The following is a 12758-nucleotide window of genomic DNA, read 5'->3' on the forward strand; positions in this document are numbered from 1 at the left end:
GACACTAACTGGATGCAACCTAGCTACAGTGCCATTCTCCCTAGCAGACACAAACTTAGGACCTTTCCCTTCCTGGGCTTTAGTTGAATCGAGAACCAACTCTGAGACAACTGCACTACCCTCAACCATCACAGGCTGAAAGACACCTTCTGTCTGCTCCACAGACAAAGAACTGGAGACACATTCTCCTTTATCAGACACACATCTTGGGATCTCATTTCCCTTGTCCCAGCACACAGGGCTGTTCACAGACAACTGCTTGGAGACTGGGGTTGCTCCCTCGATAGGCAAGTCATTACCCCTACCAGACACAGGCACATTTCCTTCACTGTCACAATTCTCCATACAGAAAACAGCTAAGGTATAGGGACTCTTATTTTCCACTATTCTTGCCTTTCCAAACTGCTGATTAGACAAAGCCATCAGCTCACAAGGCTGCCTAGGCTCCTCCAAAATTTCCTTGTCCTCCTCTCCCATCAAAAATCTACCCTTTCCTTCCTCAGCTAGGGCTTTAACCTGACCATCCACTTTAATCTGCTCCTGAGAAACATTTTCCTGACCAATGCGTTCTTTCTATGCTTGATCTAATTCCAGATTCACTTCTGAGACATTAGACAGACATTCAGAAACTTAATTCACAGACAAACAGCTGTTTGCCACCTTTCTCAGGTTAGAGTTACCCTCTCCCTGGTCATAGCAAAACTGGTTAAACACAGACAACTGCTCAGAGTAGTACAACGTACGAACGTTGTTATAAACTGGACTTCCAAGAGGATATAGTTTCAGATGGTCTTCCATTGCTTATTTGACTTGGAGCCTAAGTCTGGCACCCCTCTCCTCAGCAGCCATATGCTCCATGTTCCTTTTATGAGCCCTTTCCTCTCTTTCAGCATCTTCTTTTTGTTTTTCAGCAGCCCTTTCCTTAGCTTTCTTTTCCGGTTGGGCCAAGGTTTGCTTCTCTCTCATTCGAATTTCTGCCAGTTTTTGATTACGTTCAAATTGCAGGCTGTCTCTCAGGGCTTGCTGCTTCATTGCTTCTGCTGATGCTTTCTGGCTCATGGTCACTGCTCTTTAACCAACCAAATTCTCAATACCAAAATTCAAATTTGGATAGCGTGGGGTTCTGATCCAAAGCTTAATTGACCTGGTTCTGTGGATCCTAGCACGACTACGCCACTGTAACAATGCTGCCTCTGGTGGGACACAACTGAGAGTATCAATTCTGGACAAATTGCTTCAAGCAGGGCAGTCACAGCCCAAAGCTGGGGTCTCTTGCACACCAAACCAGTCAAACAGAGAGAACTTCGGTCTCACCCCACTGGCTAACCATAAGTCATACAAGCAATTCCCTTTGCCACTCCAGTTTTCCAGTATCACCACCAGTGCCACTCATAATGGGGATGAATGGTTATGAAAACCAATACCCCAGTAAAAGAAAAAGGGTTCTCTCGATCCCAAAGGACCAAGCCCCAGACCCAGGTCAATATACAAATCAGATCTTACCCAGAAATCATGCTGTTGCTAATCCTTTAGAAACTAAAATCTAAAGGTTTATTCATAAAAAGAAAGAAATATAGATGAGAGTTAGAATTGGTTAAATGGAATCAATTACATACAGTAATGGCAAAGTTCTTGGTTCAGGCTTGTAGCAGTGATAGAATAAACTGCAGGTTCAAATCAAGTCTCTGGAGTACATCCACAGCTGGGATGGGTCATTCAGTCCTTGGTTCAGAGCTTCAGTTTGTAGCAAGGTTCCTCCAGAAATAAGAAGCAGGATTGAAGACCAAATGGAGATGCTGCTGCTGCTGCTGCTGCCTTTTATAATCCTTTTGCCATGTGTCTTGTGCTTCCTTTGTTCCAACCACAAGCCACCCAGCACATGGCATGGAAAAACCTTAGAGTTCTGTCCATAGGCATGTCCCTGCATGCCTTGCTGAGTCACAAGGTGTATCTGCCTTTTCTCAATGGGTCAGTTGTATAGCTGATGGTCCTTAATGGGCCATCAAGCAGGCTTGGCAGTGCTGATGCTAAATTGTCTGGGGTGTCACCCAGAAGCATAGCACAAGTTTGAAATACAGACAGTATAGAGCCAATACTTACAACTTTAAATACAAAAATGATACATGCATACAAATAGCATAATCATAACCAACAAATCATAACCTTTTCATGGACACCTTACGTGACCTCCTTTGTACAAGATTTGGTGCCACTATATGACCTTGGTTGCAACAATGATCTATACGGTCGCGGGTCATGTCAATAATGTCACAGGGCCATGCCCCAAACCGAAGGGATGGTGGTAGGAAGTAGCCCAGGGCAGTGGATTTAGAATCCCTGCTCGGGGTCCCCCTGGTCAGGGGTTGACTCTCAAGACATTGGGCTGGACCTAGCGGAGAGGGAGGGCCCAGGTTCACACACCCCATTGCCTAAAAGACTGAGGCACCTTGACTCAGGAAGCAAGGGGCCGGAGGTCGGGTGTACCAACCACTACACTGCCTGGCCCTCCAGGCAGGGCTGGTGTTAGAGGGTGGCAAGCAGGGCAATTGCCAAGGCCCTGCAAAGCTAAGTTACATTCTTCAGCCCTGGGCAGTGGGGATCGGGGTGGGAGCGCCACCTCTACCCCCTGACTCACCTCAGTGGGCCTCCTGGCCTGTGGGTCAGTGTCAAAGCCTCTGCACCCAGCACTGGCTCTGCCCCCAGAGATCAGGTTTCAGAGTAACAGCCGTGTTAGTCTGTCTTCGCAAAAAGAAAAGGAGTACTTGTGGCACCTTAGAGACTAACCAATTTATTTGAGCATGAGCTTTCGTGAGCTACATGCTCAAATAAATTGATTAGTCTCTAAGGTGCCACAAGTACTCCTTTTCTTTTTCCCCCAGAGATCGTCACACATGCCTGCCGTGGGGGGCAACTCCCTATTTTCTGCCCTGGCCCTAGTGAGTCTAATGCCAGCCCTGCCTCCAGGCACTGTGTTACAGGCCTAAACAACCGAGGGGTTAAGCAGTTGAAAAGACATGTACGTAAGTGCAAGAAAAATCAGGATTCCCCGTACACACTGAGGATTCCCCACACACTAACTGAAAAAAGATCCATGCATCTCTACAGACAGCTCTGTAAACACCTTTGCTCAGTGTGCAGCAGTGGGTTAGAAAGCTCCCATAATATTAGTCTGTATTAGACAGCAATAGAGAGTATAACTGAAATATTATAATACAGTTCTATAAATCAATTGTACACCCTCACTAGGTTCAAACTTGGGAAACCGATTTAAAAAGTAGATAATGGGGGCAAAGGTCCAGAGAAAGGCAACGAAAATGCTAGGTGGTATATGGATTAATGGTTATGAGAAATAGTGGTGTGAGGCAGTCCAGTTTACTCTCTTACAATACAGGAACAATGGGTCACTCAATGAAATGAAAAGGCAACAGATTTAACACGGATCAAAAGGAAATACTTCTTTACACACCACATAATTAGCCTGTGAAACTTACTACTACATATCACTAAGGCTGAGAGCAGAATTTTAAAAAGTCTTGTCATTTACATGAATAGGAATATTTGGACCTAGTAATCATTTTTTTTTTCTGAGCATATTAGGAGGAGGAAAAATACAGTTATAACTTAACTATGCTGTGGGTACTGCCTTGCCATATTTAGCCCTGGTACATCCAGCTAGGATTGCTGTTGGTGTCTGTCCCTCGTGGCTATGTGCATGGCTCGCCCATGTAGAAGGTGAAGCTATGTGAGTGGGGTACTAATTTGTACCTTGTACCTTGGTTCTGAATCTCTTGCCGACTGGCGTCAGCTGCACCCACTCTAGCTAGGCCAAGCAAGCTCTACATGCCCTCTGTACGAGCAGAGGTACAGTGTGCCACCTCATGGTTCATTGGGTAGAAGTGCTGGGCACATCCTGTGTCCTGAAGGTCAGGTCAGCAGCAATCTCAGTTTCCAGTTAACAGTCCAGGACTTTTATGGCTTAGGCAGGTCTCATTTGTGAATGGTGTTTTCCTTTTTAGGGCCATAGCTCACAAAAGCTTATGCTCAAATAAATTCGTTAGTCTCTAAGGTGCCACAAGTACTCCTTTTTTTTTTTTTAGAGAAGCTCTATGTATGCAGAGCTGATTATCCTGCAAACAGTGTTATATATTAATATTTGTACAGCTGCATGGGCGTCCTGGGGATTCTTAGAATCGAAAGTCTCACAGCTTCTATACAGCCTCTTTAATTAACTTAATGCAGACATTAGTGTGACACAGGGAATGTCTCTCAAGGGGGAAGTTTTTCATTTATCGCCACTTAGCCAAGGCATTTTATACTTTTCATTTCCATACAGTAAATCCTGCTTTGTGGAGTGAAAACTAGCCTTTTGCTTTCACGGTCAACAGTTTGCCTGCCTGGGAGAGATGAAGCTCCCCAGGCAGAGCAGTCAGCATATCTCTGAGCTGTGGCCCTGACTTACTTTTGCCTCTGCCCCCAAAGGAGCCCAGCACCAGCTGGTGCCACCCCCTGAAGCCAGTCTCTGCCCACGGAGCCTGCCTGCCATGAAATGCTTCCTGAGGCACTCGCTTGCTGCTGCCTGGGTAGTGCCCAGCTGTGCAGAGGTGGCTTGGCTCAGGGAGCAGAGCAGGGAGGGCTGCTGGGCAGAGAGCTAGGGGCCCGAGTGAGCCGAGCGGCTCCCACCGCCTTCCGATCAGCCGGCTTCTGGCAGGAGGTGATGGTTTTCAAACTGGGATGTGCCCCCCCGGCAGTTCAGAAACCTCTGCTAAATTGAAGGCAGAAATCTGGGGAGGCAGGTGACCCCCCCCCATGGCTCCATTTTTCTGTCCCTGCAGCTTTTCACCCTGGGCGGCTGCCTTGCTCGCTCCACCCTGGTTATGGCTCTGGGCACTGCAACCCCGGAAGTTGCAATGCCCTAAGTGGAGAGCCAAGCCCAGCCAGCCCCACAGCACAGGAGCTGCAGGAGCCGCCACTGTGGGGTGAGTGCTGGACAGGATCCTACTTCCCAGGGGGTAAGAGCCAACCAAACCCACCCAAGGGCCTCCACTCCCAAATCATTTACTGCATTGTGACAGGCCATAAACATTTATAAATAGGTCCTGAGTCCAAAAATGTTGAGAACCACTGCTGTAAGGTATTGGACATACTAGTACAGTGCACTTCTCCGCACATGTCTCTCGCCACAGGTGGGGTACAGTAGAACTGTACCTGAAGGAGCCCTCTGCTCGTGCTTATCTAATAGCAAAATGTTTCTCTGCATAGAGAGGTTTTGATAGTGCCTTACTTATGTTCCTAGAGTTAGCAGAGCCTGAACAGTTAGCTGTGAGGCTGGTAGACAGGTACAGAAAACTGCTTGTTTTGCCATTGGCTGTGTGGATTCTGTCCTTGATCATGGTCAGTATCCATCATTCACTGCATTATCTTTTTTGTCTTGTAGGTGAAAGAATGGTTATGTTTGAATTGCCAGATGCAGAGAGCTTTGGGAATGGACATGACCACCGCACCTCGCTCCAAAAGCCAGCAGCAGCTACATTCCCCTTCTCTTTCTCCATCCCACTCCCCAGCCAAACATCCCCAGCCTCCACCCCTGGGAATGACAGGACAGGAGAAACCACCAGGAACTGTGCAGCCAGGTATTAGGCAGGGTGCTGGTGTTCTGCAATCAGAGTCACCAAAATCACCCCAAGCTACAGCACAGAGGGAACAACACAGCCAAGACCAGCCAAAACCTGCTGCACCTCAGGAAATGGTGAGGTCTTCCCCTCAGCATCAAGCAAAGCCTTCCGCCTGTGACCAGAGACAGACTGTGGGAGACTCCCCAGCAAAGACTTCAGCACCCCCCCACAGTGCTGCAGCACAAGAGCAACTCCAAGAGGGCCTCACAGAAAAGATCTTCGGGTTTGGGGCTTCTCTTTTGACCCAGGCAAGCACACTCATGTCTGTCCAGCCAGAGGCCACCCTGCAAAGTCAACAGTCCCCTGGCAAAGTGCCTCCAAAAATTGTCTTCAGTGATGCCAGCAAAGAAGCTGGACTCAGAGCCTCAAGTGCTGCATCTGGAGCACAGAGTAGGGCTGGGACTACCCCAGCTACAAAGCAAGGAAAAGCAGCACAAGTCATCAAGCCAAAGGAAGTGCCGAAGGAAAGGGTCTTGTGCCCCCTCTGCAAATCAGAGATCAGTGTGGGCTCCGGGGAACCATCCAACTATAATACCTGTACGACCTGTAAACAACAGGTCTGCCTCATGTGTGGATTCAACCCAACACCTCATCTTGTGGAGGTAAGGAGGCTGCACACTGGGCTTGACCATCTATCAGTTCACTGGGAATCCTGATTCTGTTCTGAGATTTGGATATTAATAACATGGGAAAAGTCAGTGCATTTTTCTTTCAGGTTTTAATAGACTTCTAAAAAAGCCTTGACAAAGTCCCTCTCTAAAGGCCAATTAATTTGCAACAAGTTAGGGGGCTTTAGAAATGAAGTACACCACTGTGGTGCATTACCCCATTGTGTAGACAAGCCCTAGATGTGTACTTGGGCCATGTGTTTGGATCTTGGTTGTGTTGGGATTTTACCATATTTGATTTGGGGTGGCAGGGTAGAGTTGCTGAAGATGGCCTTTGCAGTTTGCTTGGCACATCCTTGTTTGGTTGCAGCCCTTTAATGGCATCTTTGGGTGTCCAAGAGTATAGAATGTGGCTGCTGCCTGCTGCGAGGGCTTGGAGTCCTCAGGCCCTATGGTTATGGGCAGGAGGAAGCAATATGAAGGCAGATTTTATGTTAGGCAGGGGCCTGTAGCAAGACATTTGTACAGCCTGTTATTTCTCAGGACAATAGGGTACTGGAAGTGGATCACAGCTTTGGGGTCATGCTGTTCAATGGAAGACTGGTGGTGAATAAGTCAGTAATCATCCATGACTTGATAAGGGATGAGGCTCCTTACTTTGGCTGCATAATGCTGCAGGACTGGTTTTGGTGCAGTTGGTTCCATCTGGGAACTACGTACAGTGTGATGTAAAGGGGGATTGTTGGGGAGATGATGTGGCTGTGCTGTTTATGTCCAATATAAAATGTAAGAGACATCCTGCTCCCAAACTAGCTCTGATAGAGTGCGTCCATTGGGTATGTAGGATAAAGATCGGATGGAGTACCATTGCTGGTATATGGTTCACCATGTTGCACTGCATTATTCCCTGCATAAATTGCCTCACAGGCAGAGAGGCTGGTAGCGTTCGTTGACTTTAACATCCATGTGGATCTCAAATTTCCTGGGCCTGCTCAGGGTTTCCTGGTCACTATAAAGACCAGGGTGGCTGTCCAAGGTGATTGAAAGCTTGGCTCCTATAGGTGGTTGAACTTTGGCTCTGGTGTTTGGGTTAGAGTTAGATTGGGGGATTGACTATTATACCCTTGTCTGTTGCTGTATGATATTAAATCAGTTGTTTTTCATGATTTTAAAGTCGTCTAACGAGAAAACACTGAAAAACATCCTATTTGTAACCAGTTCTGCTTAAGTACAATGTATAGTTCGGGTATGCCAGATGTTTTTTTTTTTTTTTTAAATTAAGAATACTGGCATAAAAACAGCAATTTGGACTCAATTTTCACCATTGGTATCAAGCACTGCAATTCCATTGTCTCCAGTGGAGTTGTTCCTGCTTATGCCTGTAGTGAATATTGCTCCTTATTGTTCAGGTTCCAGGTTTTCCTATTGCTCGTGCCACAGGAAGTGGTGCTGCTGATTCAGTAGGTGCCACACTCCCCTCTGAGTTAGTAGTAGAGCAATGCTCTTACTTGGTGTTGTGCTGCTGGAGTGTCTGTCATTTGGATGGGATATTAAACCAAAGTCATTTAACGTTCCCATGCACTTTGCCCAAAGAGTACTGATGGTAACCCTGCTATCCTGGCCCAATTCCATTATGAGTAAGGTTGCGATTTTATCACGGAGGTCACGGAATCCATGTTTTCCAGAGACCTCCGTGACTTCAGCCTGCGGTGGCTGGGAGCTGCTGGGTCCCCCTGTGGCGGCTGGGAGCAGCAGGCTGCCACAGCCACCTCCAGCGGCAGGGGCCTCCTGGATCTCCGAGCCGCCGCAGGCGGTGGGGGTACCCCGCAGCTCTTGACCACTGCAGGCAGCGGGCCCCCCCTCCACATCTCTGAGCTACTGTGGGCGGCAGGGGTACCCCCGAGCTCCTAGCTGCCACATGCTGGAGAGCACCTCACAGCTCTCAACCCCTGCAGGCAGTGGGGGCCTCCCATAGCTCTGAGCTGTTGTGGGCGGCAGTGGTATCCCCCAGTTCCTGGCTGCCGCAGGCGTAGGGGAACTCCGGAGCACCAAGCCACTGCAGGTGGCAGAGTTACCCGGCAGCTCCCAGCCACCTGGAGGCCCCGGAGCTTCGAGCCACCATGAATGGTGGGGGTACACCGCAGCTCTCGGCTACCCAGGGCCCCTCGGAGCTCTGAGCCACGGCAGGGGTACCCTACAGCTCCCGGACACCTCAGGCAGTGGAGGTACCTCACAGCTCCTGGCCACCCAGGGCCGCTGGGTGCTCCAAGCCACCGCAGGCTGTGGGGGACCCTGGAGCCCTGAGCCCCCCAGAGGAGGTTGGGGTCCCAAGAGCTCACAGCAGGGCCTGCAGGTGCCCAGCCACTGCAGGCAGTGTGGGGACCCCACAGCTGAGCTCCCTATTTTGTCATGGATATTTTTAGTAAAAGTCAGGGACAGGTCACGGGCTTCCATGAATTTTTCTTTATTGCCTGTGACCTGTCCCTGACTTTTACTAAAAACATCCGTGACAAAATCTTAACCTTACTAATAAGACAGTAAATATCTTAATGCCTTTACATAAATCCATGGTATGCCCACACATTGAATACTGTGGGGCGTTCTGGTCACCCCATCTCAAAAAAGATATATTGGAATTGGAAAAGATACAGAAAAGAGCAACAAAATTAACTAAAAGAAAAGGAGTACTTGTGGCACCTTAGAGACGAACAAATTTATTTGAGCATAAGCTTTTGTGAGCTACAGCTCACTTCATCCGATGAAGTGAGCTATAGCTTATGAAAGCTTATGCTCAGATAAATTTGTTAGTCTCTAAGGTGCCGCAAGTACTCCTTTTCTTTTTGCGGATACAGACTAAGACTGCTGCTACTCTGAAACCTGTCAAAATTAACTAAGGGTATGGAACAGTTTCCATATGAGGAGAGATTAAAAAGACTGGGACTGTTCATCGCAGAAAAGAGACAACTAAGGGTGATATGATAGAGGTCTATAAAATCATGAATGGTGTGGAGAAAGTGAATAAGGAAGTGTTATTTAATCCTTCACATAACACAAGAACCAGTGGTCATCCTATGAAATTAATAGGCAGCAAGTTTAAAACAAGCAAAAGGAAGTATTTCTTCACACTACACACAGTCAATCTGTGGAGCTTGTTACCAGGGGATATTGTGAAGGACAAAACTACAATGGGTTCAAAATATAACTAGATAAGTTCATGGAGGATAGGTCCATCAATGGCTGTTAGCCAGGATGGGCAGGGATACATGTCCATGCTCTAGGTGTTCCTAGCCTCTGATTGCCAGTGGACGATGGGAGTGATCATTTGATGATTACCTGTTCTGTTCATTCCATCTGATGCATCTGGCACTGGCCACTGCTGGCACACTGGATAGTAGGCTAGTTGGACCATTGGTCTGACCCAGCCTGGCTGTTCTTACGAGGTTTGAATGTTGGAATGAGTATCTAACAATAGTCCTCAATGAAAATGGGTTTAAATTAACACAACTTTAAAGGTTTGTGAATTATGCACTGGGGTGAGCCCCAGCACATGTGTTCCCCTAAGGAATGATGAGTGGTGTATGTCATTCAGTGTGTATGTCATTCAGTGTGCATTGTAATGCTCCACACCAGCCAGGAATGCTTTCATATCTGGCCTATTTTCAGGAAATCCAGAAACTGAGAAAAGGGATTAACCACCTTGCCCTCCTCCTCATCTCACCAACTTGCCCCCTTTGCTCATGGAACTCAGCTCAGGACTAAGAGTTCTGTTTCCACTGATAATACTTTGTACATCACAAACCTCAGTTAGTGAGGCCTTGCACCAATGCTTTGATATAGGTTGTCACTGTGCCTCAGTGCATCACAACTGAGGATACTGAATTCAGGACAAGCTGCTGAGAAATAGGGCAGACACACCCCAGAATTGGTGGTTATTCTTCCATAAGATGTACCAATCCAGCAGCAAAAGTAAACTTCTGTCTCACCACATTGGATAACAAGAAATGGAGTCTCCTTAGGTATTCCAGTCCTGGATTCAACACCCAGACACTAGACTTGATGGGTGGTTATTTAAAACCAGTTTCATCAACCAAAGGGTCCTTTTGATTCCAAAGGTCCAGCCACATACCCAGGTCAATATATAACTCAAATCTTACCCAATAATCACGCTGTTGTGAACCCTTTAGTATCTAATATATAAAGATTTATTTATAAAAAGAAAGAAAGGTGGGAGTTTAAATTGGTTAAAGGAATCAAATGCATACAATAATTGCAAGGTTCTTGGATCAGGCTTAATGCAGTGATGAAATAAACTGCTGGCTTGTTAAGAGTCTGGTTGCTTCCAAATGACTTGGAAGGTCCTTAGTCCCTTGGTTAGAATGCTTCCATTGGTATAAGTTCATAGTCCAAAGTTTTGAGCAGGAAAGAGGCAAAATGGAGATGTTTCTAGGGCCTTTTATAGCTTCTGCCATGTGGAGGGAAATCCATTGTTTTATTCAAAGCCCTCCGCACCGCTTGTGGAAAAAGAGGTAACAAGATGGAGTTTAGTGTCACATGGTCTTGTCACATGCCCTTGCATGATTTGCTGAGTCATAGCAGGGGCCATTACCCATACTCTAGTTCAGGGGTGGGCAAGCTACGGCCCACGAGCCACATCCAGCCCACCAGCTGTTTTAAGCCAGCCCTCAAGCTCTCGCTGAGGAGCGGGGTCTGGGGCTTGCCCTGCTCCAGCACTCTGGCAGTTCAGTCATGACGCAGAGTCGGGGGCTGCTCCATGCGGCTCCCGGAAGCAGTGTCATGGGCCTGCTTCAGCTCTGGCAGCCACTCTGCATATTGCCCCGGCCCCAAGCGCCGCCCCCACAGCTCCCATTGGCCAGGAACCACCTGGCCATGCCTCCACATAGGAGCCAGAGAAGGGACATGCTGTTGCTTCCGGGAGCCGCTTTAGGTAAGCGCCCCCTGGAGCCTGCACCCCTGAGCCTCTCCCCACGCCCCAACCCCCTGTCCCAGCCCTGATCCCTCTCCTGCCCTCCGAACCCCTTGATCCCAGCTCAGAGCACCCTCCTACACCCCAAAATCTGCATCCCCAGAGCCTGCACCCCCAGCCGGAGCCTGCACCCCTTCTCACTCCCCTGGCCCAGCCTGAAGCCCCTTCCCGCACCCTGGACTCCTCATTTCTGGCCCCACCCCAGAGCCCGCACCCCCAACCAGAGCCCCCACATCCTCCCGCACCCCAACTTTGTGAGCATTCATGGTCTGCCATACAATTTCTATTCCCAGATGTGGCCCTTGGGCCAAAAAGTTTGCCCACCCCTGCACAAGTTAGAAGGTTCACGTGAATGTCCATCAGGTGTGGATAGGCGTCTTCCATGGTCCATTGTGAGTTAAGTGTTCCTTGATGAGCCGTTCAACTTGAATAGTTCCTTCACAATGTTCAGGCTAAATATCTTGTGTATGTTATCACAGGAGCAAACATTTGAAATACAGGTACACAGTTAATATTCATAACTTCAGATACAAAAATGATGCATGCATGCAAATAGAATAATCATATTCAGCAAACCATAACTTTTCCATTGACACCTTATTTGACATACTTTGTACAAGTTTTGTTGCAATTATATAACAGTGTAGATTCTACATAGTCATATTTTAATCAGATAACGTCACATAGGTCACCTGGGATCACCTCCAGTTTCAGATGGAGTAACTCAGGCACAGAGATCAAGTCCCACATTTTCAAAGGTGCTCACTGACTGGGGCTGCCCCAGTTCTTGTGTACCCAGCTTTAGACTTCTTAGGCCAAATTCATCACTGATGTAATCCCACTGGAGCCAGTGGAGTTACACCAGGGATGAATATGGTCACTGGGTCCTAATTTTCAACTATTCCTGTTATCTGCAGTTCCCGTTGACTGCAGATGAGAGGAGAGAGTACCTCTGTGTGTGGTACTGAGGAAATGTAGAGTGCTGCATAAATAGCAAGGAGGGAGAGCCGATTTTCTGAGGCTGCTCTAAAGGGTTAGAACTAGGAGAACCTGGGTGAGAGTGAGCAAAGGCAGTAAAAACATTCCCTGGTGCTGAGGTCTATTACGTCTGCCAAAGGAAGTAACAGGAGCTCCGTTGCTTGGCTCAAAGCACTGGAGGTTATGTGGGGGTGAACAAGACAGAACGAGAAGCAATGGTCTCAAGTTGCAGTAGGGGAGGTCTAGGTTGGATATTAGGAGGGTGGTGAAGCACTGGAATGGGTTATCTAGGGAGGTGGTGGAATCTCCCTCCTTAGAGGTTTTTAAGGCCTGGCGTGACAAACCCCTGGCTGGGATGATTTAGTTGGTGTTGGTCCTTGTTTGAGCAAGGGATTGGACTAGATGACCTCCTGAGGTCTCTTCCAACCCTAATATTCTATGAATCCTGTACTGGCTGGGAAAGTACAAATTAAGTTGCTTGCCCAGCATCACATAGGACATTTGTAGTAAAAGTGG

General features: G+C 47.8%; 1 protein-coding gene across 1 annotated transcript in view; it reads left to right on the top strand.

The window, feature by feature from the left end:
* The window catches only part of BSN (bassoon presynaptic cytomatrix protein), a 414235-nt gene that overhangs the window by 123021 nt on the left and 278456 nt on the right, over positions 1-12758 (top strand). Inside the window, exon 3 of the mRNA XM_077821635.1 lies at positions 5435-6274. Coding sequence (XP_077677761.1) covers positions 5435-6274 — 840 coding nt within the window. The remainder of the gene's footprint in view (positions 1-5434; positions 6275-12758) is intronic.

This window comes from Eretmochelys imbricata, chromosome 7 (assembly GCF_965152235.1).
Source record: "Eretmochelys imbricata isolate rEreImb1 chromosome 7, rEreImb1.hap1, whole genome shotgun sequence".
NCBI lineage: Eukaryota > Metazoa > Chordata > Testudines > Cheloniidae > Eretmochelys > Eretmochelys imbricata.